Raw genomic sequence first — 17,777 nt, 5'->3', positions numbered from 1 at the left:
TGAGTGATGTATCCAAAATCGAGACGCAATGTATCGGGACATTGAGTGATGTATCCAAAATCCTTAAATTTTAAGGATTTTTTGTAATTTGAAAAATAGTAGGGATAGAATGTAATTAGTTGTTAACAGTATGAGATTTTTTTTAAACTATACAAATACATAATAGTTTGGGCTTCATCTTTCTGCATGATTAATAAGTAGAGCAAGGAAAGGTATTTAATGAAATAGTCGAGTGCTTGGATATTTTTTCTACAATTTTTTTATACAAAATAATACGCCAATTGAAACATGATTAATCCAATAGATAATTAATAGGGAAAAAAATTCCTCAATTTTTTAAGAAATTTATTTTGTTAGAAAAAAATGCAAACACACTTTTAATATGACACGTCATGTCAACTAAGTGAGACTGAGATTTTTTTATGGCATCTCCCCATATAGCATAATATTGTGACAAGCAAAAGGTAGGTGCATCTTTGAGCATGTTTTATGGCTCAGTTTTAGTACTTCTCAACCCAAGTTCCTACAAAAAGTGGTAATATTCCATCTTTTAACAAGATATCTAGTGTTTTGGTCCCCTAGAACCTAAAAAATACACCACATTGGTTAGGGTAGATATTGTAGCATCTAAATTCTCTGGTTGCTTTTGGATATTTCACGTGATGGACCACGACTTGTACCTTGACAAGATAGAAAATATGCCACTTCCATCTGTACCAAGCAATGATCTAACCAGACCAGTTATATATATTCTTTTGATTCATTTCAAACTTCACCAACCGAACGAAAGAAGTAATGAAAACATCCCTAAACTCGATGTAAAGTATTAATTTTGTTGCTGAATTATTGACAGCCTTAAAAAGAGGAAATGACCAAACTGGTCCTTAATATATAGGTAATGCTTGATTTTGATCCTTAATGTATAACAAAGTATTATTGGAAATTATTGTATATCACAAAAATTATCATAGTTTGAAGTGTGTTTTATGATATTCCATTTGGTATAAATGTATCTCTCATAATTCAACAAATATTTCTAGTATAAAGCTATAAAGCACAAAATTTAACAAAAATTAAATACCATAAAATCCAGCACCACAAAATTGGAGGAAGAGTTTATATTTTTGTCATCTCTTCCATAGAAAAAACACATGATGAGTCAATGGTAAGAAGGAATTCTTTTTGTATGACTAAAAATGCCGACTACTACTAACGAAATTGTAGTACCTACTATGTAGTAAAATCCCCTACCTTGAGTAGTACTAGCAGTAGGGGTGTACAAGTCAAATCAAACTGATGAATTAAATTAAACAGAAAAAAAAATTTGATTTGTGGTTTGGTTTGATTGGTTTGGCGGTTGAAAAAAAACCCGACAAATTATATATATAATTTTATTTTATTTATAGATAAAAACTATTATTTGTAATCTATTTTGTTAATATATTTTTAGTTAGTTTATAATTTTCAATGTTTATAAATTTTATTTCAAATTTGGACTTGTAAAATTTTGTAAATATTATATATATAATTTTATTTTATTTATAGATAAAAAAATATTATTTATAAACTATTTTGTTAATATATTTTTAGTTACTTTATAGTTTTCAATGTTTATATATTTTATTTCAAATTTGGGCTTGTAAAATTTGTAAATATTTTATTTTGTATTAAGATCCAAAGTTACAATTATATTGCTATATTTTTTCAAATTCGAAGTTAACAATTTACTTTGTAAATATTTCATTTTGTATTCAATTGAATGTATCCTTTAATCTTATTAATTTAACATAATGAACGTTGATATTTCAAAAAATAATAATTTGTACTCATGTGAATTTTACTGTCTTTACAAAAAATTCTATTCATTTAACATTTCTTAAGTTTAGCTTATTACATAGGTAAGTGAAAATATATTTGATCTCTTTTTCAAACACCATATAGTTGTAAAAAACCGAAAAAAATCGAAAGAATCGACTAAAATCAAAACTGAAAAAACCGATTTTGCGTGGTTTGATTTGGTTTTTAGATATAATAAACCGACATAATTGATTTATGTTTTTTTTAATGAAAAACCAAACTAAACCGACTTATGTATACCCCTAACTAGCAGCATGATGTCGCTATCTTGTAATGATGCATATTAATATATAATATAATATATCCGTTTTCTAAAAAAAAAAAAAGATTTATAGAAATCAGGGAAATTTTGTACTAATATATTAGAGGGAGAGTTGAACTTTGATAATCACACAAAATAAAATTGTCACAACAATTATTATCTGTCCTTGGAGTTAACTTAGCAGCTATAAGAATATTTTAGATATTTAACATGTTTTGTGTATTAAAGCCTTCCTAACATTATGAATAAATGATGGAACTAACTTGATTTAATTGCTTAAAGAGGCTTAATTTCCTCAATTATTTCTCTTGGCTTTTGGATTGTGCAGGTAAAGTTTAGCGAGAGAGAGGCAAGCGAGACTAGGAGAGGGAGGAGAGAAGCGAGTGAAATCTGGGAGAGAAAAGAGAGGTTGATTGCCTATTGTATTCGTTGTATCAGATTGTATCACGAATACAAATTATTTGTATCAAAATGAATGTAATTGTTTAAAATAACTAATGTATTTAGCTACATATTAGGAGGAGAGAGGCGAGCAAGATCGGGAGAGGGATGAGAGAGGATGAATACATTTATATTTGTTGTATCACGAATACAATTGATATAGAATACAAATATTATTGTCTGAATATAATTGAGTTGTATCATATATAGAATATAATTGTATCAATCGTATTAACGAACACAATTGGGAAGATACAAATTGTCATAATACAATTGATATAGAATAGTACACAATTGATATATAATACAAAATACAATTGATATGGAATACAAATACATTTAATACATAATACAAAATACAATTGTCATTTATGTTGAATGTTTTTTGGGAGAGAGAGAGAGAAATTAGCTATAGAACCCTACATATAGCTATGAAATGTAATTTTTTAAACCACAGTGGTTTATCGTAAATGCATATCACATGTTTGCCTTGTTGTGTAATTTTCCCTTCTTTTTTTTTTTCTATTTATGAAATTACACTAAGTATGTTGCTGTCGTCATCATAATGTCATAAAATTATTCAAATGTTTGACAAAAATAATCTATCAATTCTAATTGAAAAATGAATGACATGAATGTGAAATAACAAGTCAATACTACCAAAATAAATAAATTGCAACTGGAAATATAACAAATTCAAAAAAAAAAATCAAAAATTAACATAATACTCTTATATCAAATTCCATCAAAACATAAAATATGTTTCAATTTAACTTAATCAAATATAATTCAAAAGAAAAGAAAACATGAGTCAATAACACTCGTTCAACAATGAAATTCCAGAATTAAAAAAAAAACAAACTAGAATATCAACACAGTTGTGCTAAATGGAGAAAAAAAAACAAGCAATTACAGGGAATCACAAGAAGTAAAAGGCTGGAAAATGCGGGAAAAAAATGGAAGATATCTATAAAAAATGAAAAACATATTTAAAAAAATAAAAATAAGAAAGTTATTAAAATAATAGAAACAAAAAATAAATAAAAAGAAAAAAAAAAAAATTAAAAGTAGCCTTATAGTTACACCATGTAATTACCGCAATTCTCACCTCACCTTAGAATTAGTGTGCAACTACTCTATCCTAATTAGACTCAATTTCCTACTAACCAACTGATTATTTAAGCATATGAACATGCCAAACTATGTAATTAGAACTAAATAACATTTCCCCGACTATATCATCAAAATATTTAATGAAATCACATGGTTTGCTGACCTCTATGAACAAACATGGACAAGAAATACTCCATACAATTGTTATAGTTGCCTGAGCATTATTTATATAATACAATAGTGAGGGAGAGAAGAGAAAGGGGTAGGGAGCCCCATTATCGTGCTTTTTAAATCGAATAGATGCTCGCACATGTCCAACATGTATGCAAAGAATGAACCTACAACAATAGTAAACATACCGACAAGACAAGTAATCAATTATCATGCTGCTGCAGATTTCTTATCCTCGTCGTCGTCATAGATATTCAAAGCCTGAAGTAACTTTTGCCAAGACTCTGGAATTCCTCCAGGGAGATCAAACTCCAACAGCTTCCCCCGCTTGCGATAAAAGTCCTCTACTGGTTTGCTCTGCAGGAACAACATAAGCAGTTAGTATGTTACAATAACATACCTAGTGTAACTCTGGAGAAGGTAGGATGTACGGAGACTTTACCCCTATCTTTGTGGGCAAGCATTTAGAAAAGTAAATTACGAATGTGGATGTACCACAGTAGCTAACTGAGAATTAAGTTTGTACCATCTTGTCCTAAAACAAATGAGGATCTGGGGTCTGGGGAGAAAAAAACACAGTTACAGGAAATACAACAATAGGTTAGTAACCACTGCACAAAAGAAATGCACATATTGACAAAAGAGGCCACTTTGGAAGGATCACATGTAATAGCAGCTCCAGCGCAATCCAACCAATCAACTATACTTCAACCCCAAACTAGTCGAGACCGGCTAAATAAAGGACAAGAGGAAAAAAAAACTAACGGTTATAGAGTATCTCAATGCCACTTTTGACTGTATACAGATGTCAAAAACAGTGATTATCTTCCGATTTGACGTACTACAAGAAAACATAGAATTTGAGTAAATGGTTCGATGATCTGCTTGCAAAACACATCATAATTGCTTAGAATTATTATTTCTTGAGTTGTGAATGGAACAGATTTTTGTTGTCTATGGAAGTGTGAAGAAGTTGTAATGTAGGAATGGGACATGAAGAGAATACTTGCACAAAGCGAGAAATTATAAATAAGAGAGAAGTAGATCATACTGTTTCATGGTAGATGCGGAGGCGTTCCTTCACAACATTTTCAGTGTCATCAGACCGTGTAATAAGTTTGGTTTCACAATGCGGAGGAGGGAGAAGGGGAGGCATGTACATTCTAGTTTCGCCATCATCACCCTTCATATCAATGCATGCAACATTATAATTGCCTCCACACTCGCTACAAGTCCTTCTTCCTAAGCACTTGGCGATCAACGCATCTTCCCGAAGCTTCAGATTAATCACCAAGTCAATGTCTGTCACTCCCTCTAAGATTTCCTAAATAACCAAATAACACATATAATAGGATCAGAGAAACTGTCGTCTATCTAGTTAAAGAAGGAGAAAAATTGATTAATTTCAGTGCACAAAGCAGCTTAGCCACTATCAGAGAGCAGTACTTACACTGTTGATAATTCATTGCTTGGACCTGTACACATATCAGATCTGTTTCATCTCTAGATCCAATTATAGGGGAAATAAAATTCCAAATATAGGAACCAAGGGCTGCAGAGAGTTTCAATTATAGTAAAAGTTTTGCTTGGCATAAAAACAAAATGTTATACAACAGAGAGTAAGGTGAACCCAAGATATATTAATAATTTAGCCTTCAAACACTAGACCATAAGTTTCAGTGTTTGCTCTTGGATTCTAATTTGTTACCAGAACTTGGCAATCATATCAGTTATTCTGATGGCAACAAAAGAGATGACCTGACCAGCCTCGGCCAAAAATAACAGAAATTCGGGGAGCAAGGGTCCACATCGTAGTATCAAAAAGTAGAAGAGGTTGAGAAGTCATACAGGTCCATGACACCACATGAAACAGACTTTTACTACGCCGGAGGGAGAAAGCAAGCAATAGAAGAGACATAGCTGGGAAAGAAAGACAGGGGAATGCTTGTGTTGGAAACTTTTGGTCCCAAGAACAAGGGAAACAAAGATGATCCTCTAAACTGGTGGAGACACTCCAGCAAGCAGCCCTAGACCCTAGTACAGGAAACCTTATTTCACTAGTGAAGACTGAAGACATCAATGTCCTGACTTTGCATAAAGCATTGCCAAAAGATAACTGGCCGTACCTCTCCTTTACAGCCTCCTGAAGTTTCAGTAAATTATTACATTAATCTTCATCGATGTTCAGCTTTTGCCCTTCAGATAATCGATTCAAACTTTGTGCATCAACCAAAAAACAATCATCAGGAGAGCATGATGATCTTCTCCTTAGGATACACAACTAAGGGATATCAGCTTTAATGTTACCAACAGTTTCTCCCTACCCTTGGGGGAAAGAGGATACACATGTTCCTTACTTCCTTTCATATTAACTTTTTGAAGAAAAGGAGTAGGGTTAAACAAAAATATAAAATCCTTAACATTGGGAGGAAGATCATGGATGCAATCTTAATTGTCACTGAGTGTGGGGAAAACAGACAAAGAAGCCTAAATCAAGGTTTCTTATTCAAACTACATATCCAGAAAACATATGATCACTTGAATTGGAAGTCCCTCATCCATATGCTTCAAAGAATGGGGTTTGGCACAAGATGGATTGTGTGGACTAAACATTGCAACAGCACAGTGATATTCTCAGTTTTAATCAACAGGACTCCAAATGGTTTCTTTTCCTTCTCAGAAGGGACTAAGGCAGGGGGATCGCCTCTCTCCTTTCCTGTTTATTTTAGCAATAGAAAGAATGAAAAACATGCTAAACACAGCAAAACTGAGGGGATGGATAAGGGGATTCCAGGCAGGTGAGGAAGACAGTCAAGAGATAACACATCTGCAATATGCAGATGACACTTGAGTTTCTCATGAAGCAGAGGAGGAACAAATTCTGATGCTGACAATGATACTCATCACTTTTGAAGCAGTGTCTAGACTCTACATTAACTGGGGAAAGAGTTTCATCTATCCCATTGTAGCACAATTAGGTATCTGGCAGAGATATTAGGTGTAGAATAGAGGAACTTCCAACCATATACCTTGGCATGCCTTTGGTGCCAAAATAAAATCAAACGGGATATGGAATGGAGTGGTGGAAAAATGTAAAAGGAAGCTAACAAATTGGAAGAGTCAATATTTTTCCAGGGAAGGTAGGTTGACTCTCATAACAGAGTACTGGATGTGATTCCCTCCTACGTGATGTCCATTTTTCCCATCCCTGCTAGTGTGATCAAGAGACTGGATGCAATGAGAAGAAATTTCTTGTGAAGTAGTGAAGACAAGAAAAAGTTCCAGCTGGTGAAATGGGTAGAGTTAACATGTGCAAGGAAGTAGGAAGAACAGGAATCAGAAACTCAAAGAAGCAGAATCAAAATTTAGGATGAAGTGGCAATGGAAGTTTACATCTTGTGAAACCATGCTGTGGAAGGTTATCGTATCTAAGTATGGAGTGGATGATAACTGGATGACAACATGATAACAATACCATATGAATGCACTGAGTGGAGAGCAATTAGGAACCTGCGGCCATTAATACAATCCAGAATCAGGTTCAACGTTGGAAATGGACTGAAGGTCCCATTTTGGAATGATAAATGGATTGGGAACACCCCCTGCAACAACTTTACCCTGATCTAGTAGAGGAAGGGGATAGACTGGAGTGGCAGAAGGACAGCACAGGTATTTTCTCAGTTAATTCAGCATATAAGGATCTAAATTGAACAGAGACTCAGGAGGAGGATTCACCAAGGAAGATGATTTGGAAATCAAAGATTCCATATTAAGTGAACTGTTTTACATGGATTTAAGCTAAAGAAGCAGCATTGACCCGTGAGAACCTGAACACGAGGGGATTTCACCTCTGTTCTAGGTGTTTCCTGTGTAGAGAATAGGCCTTGGGACAATCAACAATTTCGTTTTACATTGTATGTGGACAGATCAGTTGTGGAGAGTGTTCATAAGTCTGAGGAAGATTGAATGGGTGAAGCCAAGGAACATTAACTGCTGGAACAAGGTGAGGAATGCAGCAAAGAAAGAAGAGAGATGGAAAATTGTCTCTGCTTGCATTTGGTGGTTAGTCTGGGAGGAAAGGAACAGGAGATGTTTTGAAGACAAGCAGAGCAACTTACAGGGCTTTAAGATGATCTGTCTCGCTTTTTTATTTTTGGTGTAAACAGAAACTAATAGCTCAAACAGAAGACATTTTTGATGTTTTAGACTACTTATAGGAGCAACTGATAGATGCACATGTTGTATGTTTTTGAAGGGGAGCTACATTTTTTGATATAGGCTACAAGATTTGCAATCCTACATTAGGCAGGAAGTTGACTACATCCTCTAATAGTTCATTTTTCTAACTTTTGATAAATTGATCCCCTGCCATTATTGGCAGCTTCCACAAATTTAGAAATTGGTCTAATCCCACGAACGATTGGTGCAGCAACAAATAATACAGAAAACATAATATCACATAAAGCAATCCACAAACAAAATATTGATTAAGAACCAATAGAAAGAGTCTACCAAATAAAGAAGTTAAGCTTCTAATTAAAACAGAGGAACATATAACAGACCCAACAGTCCAAGAAAACCCTAAAGTTGTGACTGTTAAAATCACTAACACAATACGTTGAAATACATCACATGAGCCTTTCGAAACTGAAGTATCCACAATTGTATGGCCATTAAAGCTAAAACCCAAGAAAAAAGCTCCCAGACTAGTTAACATTGATAACAAGGTGATATCCAAATATTTCTCCTTGTCCTGTTGTCCATAACTACCAAAGCAAGGGCATTTAGTTCTTAGATTGTACTTTGCCTGTGCTCTCATACTAGTCATATAAAGGTAGAGAAGCAGATAATAAACCCATGCCTCAAAGACTATAATTTTATCTTTTTGAAATTGCTAACTGTCGAAGAGAATTAGAATGTATCCTTAACATTGTAAATTCCATCCTTATTACCAGGAGACAGTTCTCTAGGACAGGATATAAACTACTATTTTATAACTGTTAGCAAAATTTCCAGCTTATACTCATAGAGGAGTAGCGACACAACACTTTATGCCAGTCAAACAATCAAAGCATGTACATGATGCTCAATTAAGTAGAGGCAATTGTGGAAGATATCTGAGAGCTAAGTAAAGCCTTTTAACAAGGTACATCTGAGGAAAGTCTAATGTCAGTAACGACTACCCAGTTCATTATCCACCGAGTTTAGAAGGCTGTGATTGGTCCAAAGGACGGGTTACGGATGGATTTCTCAGTTATAAAAAAAAAAGAAAAAGTGAAGACTACCCAGTTATGAAAAACCTAGCGAGGACATAATTTAGAACTTTCAAGGCCATTACTTGCATTGACATACAAAAAAAAAAAAAAAAGCAATATCAAAATGTTTCTAGTAGCAATTGAAGAGAACATATAAGATGATGTACATGGCTGTTCAAACATGCCACAAATTTTGAAACTAATTGTAAAAAGTTGAAGACTAGTTAACCTTGGTCAATGTTTCACAAGGTCTCTCCCAATTAACAGGTGTCACTAGAAGAAATCAAGAAACAACTAATATGACACACTTAGGCCAGATATTTTCTCTTATTAGCTCAGACATTTTCCCTTATCTACATATGAACATAAGAATTGGCTAATATATCTGATGAACGTATTATGCAGTTCAGAGTTTTGCTCTTTGCAGAAACTTTGACGTAACATACAAATAAAATGTATCTCATGTAAGATGAAGTATTACCTACTCTAGTTAGGATCTAATCACCTCAACTAAGAGCTTAATTCTCAGACCGCACAGTCTATTGAGAGAATCATATCGGGCTTTGCTGTTGATTTCAATTTTTTGTACTTTACTCATTCATTTCGTTCAACAGCATATTCAACTTTTCTTGAGCAAGCGGCATTCCAATTGCAGGTCCAGCCATAAGCCCATAACCATTAACCTGTTATAGTAATGCATCCTCGCTAGTTGTGAAACAGTCCTCAAGTACTGATATTAGAACGTTAATAAATTATCTTGCTAAGTTATATCCATAGCAAGCCTCTGTGTGCCAGATGCCAGACTGTGAAAGAAAATATTGGCCTATTAAAGTACATAGATGCACAAGATTAAGTCCCAGTCAACAGGTGCAACCGTCAAATTAAATAATACACACATGTAAGAAACATGATAATAGCACATTTATACAGATGTGTGTGTGTATGCATATTTATATGTACGGATTTCCGTTAGATTAGTAAGCTATTACCTAGAAAAAACTGGGGAAGTATTTATTCAGAAGCGCAATAATCAATCTAGACACAGGAAATCCATTATACAAACAACTGCTTACCGCCTGCCGTATAGTTCGAGGAAATCCATCAAGAATAAATCCTATTTCACCCTTCGCTTCTCCAGCTTCAAGACGCTTAGATAGCAAATCTATTACAATTTCGTCTGAAATTAATTGCCCTTGACTAACAATATCTACAAGCTGCAACAGAAGGCACAAAATAAGTTCAGAAAAGAAATTAGTAGCACGACTTTAGGGGGAAAAAAGGCACAGTGGAGTAAATGAAGAGCATAATCAACAAAGTTGATAAATACAAATTCATATTTTCACATCTAAGCTTAAGATTTAGACTTTTCTTCAACTTATCAAAGAAACAATTATTTTATTACAATACAATTCAGAAGGCACTAAAGCAGAAATATGAACACATAAATATTTAATAGAAATTAAGATGGATGGATAAATGATATTAGAAATAATCATATCTGACAAAGATGCAAGTAGCACATATAGAGGAGATAACGAGAGAAGAACGCATGATGGTCAAATCATGTCCTATGTACTTCAAATTGCACTGATTGTTAGTGTAACACTATGATGATTGAAGGCATTACAGAAAGTCGAGCTATCCCACATGGAACAAAGTTGTCTCAAAATACCTTCAATCTCTTCAAATATGTGGTTTTGTTAAAGAGCATATACAATGGAAGCAAAGATCCATATAGGCAATACCAACTAGTTGGAATTAAGATTAACTGGTTATTGGTACTTACCTTTGGTCCAGTGTCTACCTTTGGTCCAGTGTCTGCCAATACACATTTTTAGTTTGGTTAAAATTTATATTTGGTGTAGGAACAAGTGTGATAATTGAAATTTAGAGAATCTCTATTCTTGGAAAACTACTAGGTACTTTAAAATAAAATTTACTGAGCAATGAAATAATGGACCCAAAAGAAAGAATAGAACCAAGTTATGTCTCCTATATATGAAGGGAAAAAAAGGGAACCAAGTCACGCCTCGCATCCTACTAGTTTAGGGTTGAATCATCATAATTGTTATTGTAGTACTGGTAACTTTTTTCAGGAGAACATGTGAAAGCAACAAGATATCCAGACAAAAAGATTTTTCTGGTTTTCATTTATTGTCCAAATAAGATACAAAAGTATTAACTATGTGAACGTTAAGAACTTTCCAAATGATAATCCTTTTTTAAACATACTCCTAAAATGGTTGCCTTGTCCAAAGTCAGGAAAATCAATCTTAACATCATTGAAATAAGCTTACATTGACTTTTAAGAAAGAAAATCTCTTTATATGGTAAAAGACCTAATACATACATCTAAAAGTGAGAATACCATATTTATTTCTCACAACATTGACAAATGTATCTCTCACACCACAAATACAAGCATACTTACAAATACTTTCCCTATTATTTAGTTATTGCATAACTTTATAAGATGCCATAAGAGTTGTTGCAACATTTTCATTGGCTCATGGGTACAATATTATTACATAAAGCAACTTTTAACTTACAATTTGAGTGAGCTTGAAATTATATCCAACTTTCTAGAGTAAGTCACATACAAAAACATTGGGGCGGCCTAAGTTGCTCGGACTCGGGTGCGGGTGTCCGATACGGGTGCGGATCTAGTGGTCAGGTCATGAAAGATCTAATTTTTAAAATTCGGGGATATGGATCCATGTATGGATACGGGTGCCGGGGTTCACCTAAAAATAATTAAAATATCTAGAAATAGAGTTATAAAACCTAAATTATGAGATATTATGTGGAGAACTTGAGGAGAATCCTCGAAGGAGATTAAAGGAAAAAGAGTGACATAGAAATTTCTACATAAAAGGTATTTGCATTTTCTTCAATTTCACCTTAGCTTTGGTATTGATTACAAAATTAATTAAAACTATCGATTTTGGTCAAAGTACCCAAAATTGGTTGGCCAAATCGGACACGGATCCCACACCCACACCCATGTCGTGTCGACACGGGTGCGGCACCAAAAGTGAAGAGTCCGAGCAACTTAGAGGGTAGCAGGGGAGGAGGGAGAAAAGAATTAAATATTTCTACCAAACTATCCTAAAAGAGGAAAAAAAATAAAAACTTCAGCCAAATCTTCCATGAACATCATTTGGCAAGACAGAGAGAGCATTTGTATTAAACTGTATTTAAGAAAGTTTCCAGTCTAACGAATCAAAGGACAAGGGTAACCAGCAAATCTCCAACTTAGCCCTTATTTGGTCAATCATTTGGAATCCTTTAAGTGCATCATGGTCCTTATATTAAAAGATGGGAACTTTACCGTTCCATCACATAAATTTCAAAGATACGGAGATTTTAATAGACCCCCAGAATTACCTGGAGTACACATTTTCAAGATTTTACCAAACATATGGAAATCCGAGGGAACTAGGCAAAAGATCACATGAATTTCACAGATAGATATAATTTAATAGAAACCCGAAATTATTCAGAAAGAAAAAGAAGAACAGACCTTTAAGGCAAGAGGTCCATGAGAGGATAGTTGTTGACGGACGAGATCACCAGTAGCTATGTGGGGTACGCCAAGAAGCTTAGAAAGTCGAGCTGCATAGGTCCCTTTTCCGACACCAGGGCACCCCAGGAATACCCACTGAACATTTCTTCCCTTAGCTTCCGGTGTAGGTAATTTTTCAGAAAAAGCCCTGCTAAAATTGGTGGGTCTACATCGCCATGTTCTTACCACTGCACGGGTCCAAACCACCATAGTTAATCAATGGATCTTTATCCTTTGTGAGGTTAATGATTGAATTGAAGTGAGAGTGTTTGAGGAAAGGAAAAGAGGAAAATGAAACAGGTGGGTGGGGAAAAGGGGAAATGGGGGTTTGACAATGCCGACCATGAAAGATGTCAGCAAGCATAATGGGTTTCAACGCAGCACCGAGAGGACTAGGGATCTATGTCTTCCAACAATAATACATACACTCGTGTTTTAGGGCCTATATAGTTATGGAGCACAATGTCAAAACAAATTTTGAATTATTGGCTAAAATTATCCCTTTCCAAATCTCATGTACATCCTTATATTATCTAAAATGAGCACAAAACATCTTTATACTATTCAAAAAATAACAAGAATCATCTTTCAATCTATTTTTGTTAAGAAATTGATTGAACCAATATAAAAAAAAAATTGATCATGTCTTGGCCACGACGAGAAGATCAAAGTTACCTAAAATAAATAAGGATATGGATAAGAAATGAATCTTTCATTCTCGGAATTTAAATTTTGTGTGTTGTTAATTTATATATTTTTTGCATCATCAAGTAAATTGACTTGCAACAATACATAAGTTTTGAAATATTTCTACAGTAGGTTTCGATGGTTACAAAAATTATGTAAAAAAAAATCATTTTAAAAATATTATGTCCAACTATTTAGAGATTTTCTTTAATAAAATATTTAGGGCGTATGTACTATATATACAATGCAATTTGCATTTTATACAATGTACAGAAATGATGGAAATTTAGTGAAATTACGTAGGCATTTAGTTATGAAAATAAAAAAATAATTATTTTATTCGAAAATTTTAAAGTTGGAGTAGTATTTGGCCATATTTTTACAAAGAATATTTAGAATTTGAATATATTTTGTTTGAATGTGATTAAAACCCACAATTTTTAAAAATTAAAAAAATCACTTAACTTGACTAGCTTAACCATGTGTACATATATTTATTTGACTTGACACATTTTTGTTGGTGGCGTGAGTTTCTTAAAAAAATAGACAGAAGAGTGAATCTTGCAATTTTTTGGATAGTTCAAGGATGTTTTTTGTTCACTTATATAACGCAAGGATGTACTTTAAGTTTATGTCATACTTCAGGGATGATTTTAGCCAAAAACTCAACAATTTTTATAACCTTTAATTACTAGACTATACTTTTAATTTATATATATAAATTAAAATTTGACTTTTATATATAATGTCATTTTCCGACGAAGACACCTATTAGCTAAGGGTCTACTCTTGTCTTGACCTGCGACAAAGAAGGGACTTGTCATTATGTAAAACATCTTGAAGTTAATACAGAGTAGTAAATATCTATAACTAAATGATTTCATTATCATCTAAATATAGGTGGCTTATATAAGATGTTAGTGTGTTGAAAAAAAATTATAAGCAAAACAAGAAGTGAATGGCAAAGAGAGGAATCGATATGTGCCTCCCCGTGATAGGTCCAAGCCTAAGGAATTCAATGCCGACCTTGAGAGTTATTGGACGGAAGATGTGCTTTCTCGAATTTTACATAAAGTTGAAGGTTCGAATAAAGTGCTTAGAAATGAATGAGTGACTTCTGTTCTTTGAACCAAATGATCACTTTTCATTGTGTTCCCATTAAATAACTAGAGGCACAAATAAAACAAATTTTGGCTCATTAAAATTCAAGACAAAAAGAAGGTATCCTAAGTGATATCGTGACGGATTCAAAAGATAATAATGCTCATTATATGTCTATTGTTACAAGGAGTGGTAAAACGATTGGGAGAGAGGTAAGGAAGGAGGATGAGACTCTTGGGGTGGAGGGCAAACAAAAATCCAAAGTTTAGGAGTCTAATTTTGATAGGGTGAAAATTGATGGACCGATGTTGGTCGATGATGAAACAGAGAGTGAGGTCCTATTGAATGTTGAAGTGGGTGAAAGTGAAAAGAATGATGCAATTTCATCTGTTCTGACCTACAATGAAAATTCTCTCACCTTTCCTTCAAAAATTTAAAAAGAAAAATGAAGATGTCAAGTTTAATAAATTCTTCTCTATATTCAAAATTTGTTTGATGAACATCCCATTTGTAGATGTCTTACTTAAGATTTTTGGCTATGTAAAATTTATGATAAAGTTGGTGATTAAGGAACTGAGCATGAATTTTGAAAGGGTTGAAATATTGCGTCATTGTAGTGCGATTATGTCAAGCAATATGGTGGTTAAAACGAAAGATTCTGGTGCATTCATAATTTCATGTAACTAAATGTATCAATTTGAAAAGGCTTTGTGGGATGTTGGGGAAAACATTAATCTCATGCCTTTGTCCTATTCAAAAAGAGTTTCTCATGGGGATAAGTCAATTAAAAAGCCTATCAAAATGTTATATCACATATATGATATCTTGATCAAAGTTTATAAATTAATATTCCTTGTAGACTTTATTATCCTTTATTGTGAAATGAATTTTTGAAGTCTCAACTATATAGGTAGACCATTATTGATTATCGAAAAGGTATTGGTTGATTTAGAGAGTGGTGAATTGAAGTTTTGAGTGAACAATGAAAAAGTTACATTCAACGTGTGCAAGTCAATGAAACAATCAAGTGAGTTTCAAGTTATTTTGATAATTTATAACATTGATGAGGTTGTATCTAGCACTGCAGAAGTGATATTTATAAGTGAATCATTGGCAGTTGTTTTGCTCAGTTATGATGGTGAGAAGATTCAAGACTATGATGAAGTTGTAGTTTCTCTTACCGGGTTGGGGACTTATCCCAAAAATCTAATAAAATATAGAGTCCACCCGCCAAGTCTTTAGTTGAGAAAGAACCAAGGTTAGAACTCAAATCTCTCCCTCATTATCTTCGTTATGTATTTTTGAATTGTGAAGCTATTGTCATGCCCCAACTCAAGGGGCGCAGCTGGCACATAATGCCAAAACTTGGGCCTAAGACGACCCTACTTAGCCATTTATAATGGCAAGGAGAATCCACACATATTTAAGAAAATAAACAAGTATATCTCAGCTAAAAAAAATACCCCCTTGGCCGCAAGGCCCCTGTCAACAACCTTATAAAGAATATAACTACCCCCACAATTCAAAGAAAAAAAAAAAAGCTAGCACATAAATCCTGTTTGGGCCCTCGAGGCCACCATGATATCTAGGAAAATGTAAACGCTATATGGGCTGTCAAAGCCGCCATTATCTCTATACAGAAACAAAGAAATACTATGTACAATAAACCAAACCATCACCAAACTTCGGCCAACAAACAAACAAGGCCAACGTGGATAATAACGTGTCTATACAACCCGACACACTAGTCTACAAGCCTTTAAGAGTAGTAAAGCTTTGTTGAGACAGAGCCCCGACCTACCCAAAGCTATATATAACAAAATCCAATAAACCTTTAAACTCTGGCAGCTCCGGAGGAAAGGGGCTAGCCAACCTACCGAAACTCAACTGTGCTGCTGGGGAGGTCTATCGAGTCGTCTGTCAGGACTTGCACACATGAATACAGCGCCCCTAGTCAATGGGGCGTCAGTACGAAATAATGTACCGAGTATGAAAGGCGATAGACTAAATAAACAAGTATCATAATACACCAAAAGCAAACAGGTAAGGAAATCAAAATTTAGATAAGCATGCTAACCCACTAGTGAATCTAAACATACAAAAATAATCAAACATCAACCTAACCAACCCCCAATAAGCTCGGCGGGTACAAACAACATGCCACCTACCTAGGCCCCCATAAGCCTAGAAGGTACCAAATCAATCTACATACCCCTATCGGTAGCCCCTTGACTTTGTAAGAAGTCGCATAGCCCTTTTAGGTAACAATATAGCCCCGTAGGCAGCGCATAGCCCTCTTAGGCAACAATATAGCTTTGTAGGCTGCACATTGCCCTCTTTTGCATCCACATAGCCCCGTAGGCAACACATAACACTCTTTGGCATCAATATAGCCCCGTAGGAAACACATAGCCCTCTTAGGCAATAACATAGTTTGCTTAGCCAACATCATAGCCCCTGTAGGTAGTTCATAGCTCAGCGACTAACTATAATAGCCCCAAGGGAGATAACAAACAATTCAATAGGTTAAAGACGAGCAATTTAGCTATAAACAATTTATATGAATAGTGTCCTAGTTGTTTATAACGTAGGGTTGTTCTCAAAGGATTATGAGTCCCTAAAATGAGAGTTTATTACCACTCAATCAGCCAACCACTCACAATTGTGTCTACGAGATCACCAACGTTAACAACCCTATTATATCACTCCCAAGCTTTAAGGAAACATGTCGAACAAAGGGAATAGCCTTAACATACCTTTTTCTTTATAGTTTATGTTGAATATTACCCCTGTCTGCACCACTACAACACTAAAAACAACGTTAAACTCAATCACTAATTAATGACAAGAATTACTACGACAATTCGAAAAAAAAAGCTAAACTCAATCACTAATTAAGGACAAGAATTACTACGACAATTCGATATTCGATAAGGATTCCTATCGTAACTTACTATCCGAGACCTAAGGTATCCATAAATTGATAAAAAAAAATGGTTCCTATCATTATTTACACGCCCAGAACACCTGAAGAAACTTAAACCACTAAAAAACCCCTGCTGACATAGCCTCCACGGAGCTACACCACACAATTCACTATGAAAACTATACCTAAACGACGAGCTTGTGACGTAGGGAATTTTTTTATAAAGAACCAAGAAGAGATCATGAACACGCAAGGATGATTGGAGGAGCAATTCTCTGGTTTTTATGGATTTCTTACGAGCTGGAATGAAGAAAAATGAAGAAGATGCTATCTTATAAGGTTCCATCGACCTAGGGGACCCATTAGCCGCCTATGTTGCGCAGTCGGTACGAAAACGTG

At 34.4% G+C, this 17,777-nt stretch overlaps 1 protein-coding gene across 1 annotated transcript; it reads right to left on the bottom strand.

Annotated features, from left to right (window-relative positions):
• Positions 1 to 3,775: 3,775 nt before the first annotated feature.
• Positions 3,776 to 13,101, bottom strand: LOC102582917 (probable adenylate kinase 6, chloroplastic). The gene is made up of 4 exons (XM_006340490.2): positions 12,623 to 13,101; positions 10,173 to 10,313; positions 4,896 to 5,168; positions 3,776 to 4,201 (listed from the first exon to the last, which is right to left on the bottom strand). Exons 1-4 carry the CDS (start codon positions 12,872 to 12,874, stop codon positions 4,055 to 4,057), a joined length of 813 nt encoding a protein of 270 aa, XP_006340552.1. The 5' UTR covers positions 12,875 to 13,101; the 3' UTR covers positions 3,776 to 4,054.
• Between the last annotated feature and the right edge of the window lie 4,676 nt (positions 13,102 to 17,777).

This window comes from Solanum tuberosum, unplaced genomic scaffold (genome assembly GCF_000226075.1).
Source record: "Solanum tuberosum cultivar DM 1-3 516 R44 unplaced genomic scaffold, SolTub_3.0 scf00019, whole genome shotgun sequence".
Lineage (NCBI taxonomy): Eukaryota > Viridiplantae > Streptophyta > Magnoliopsida > Solanales > Solanaceae > Solanum > Solanum tuberosum.
Note: the sequence above shows the minus strand (reverse complement) of the source record. Positions and strands in the feature narration are given on the sequence as shown.

What these genes read in the sequence shown, in the direction of transcription:
- LOC102582917 (XM_006340490.2), bottom strand. Translation starts at nt 12,874, where the DNA reads ATGGTGGTTTGGACCCGTGCAGTGGTAAGAACATGGCGATGTAGACCC. An exon ending in ATGGACCTCTTGCCTTAAAG is followed by an intron (nt 10,314 to 12,622) that starts GTCTGTTCTTCT and finishes CTTCTGTTGCAG; the next exon opens with CTTGTAGATATTGTTAGTCA. An exon ending in CTCGAACTATACGGCAGGCG is followed by an intron (nt 5,169 to 10,172) that starts GTAAGCAGTTGT and finishes TTGGTTATTTAG; the next exon opens with GAAATCTTAGAGGGAGTGAC.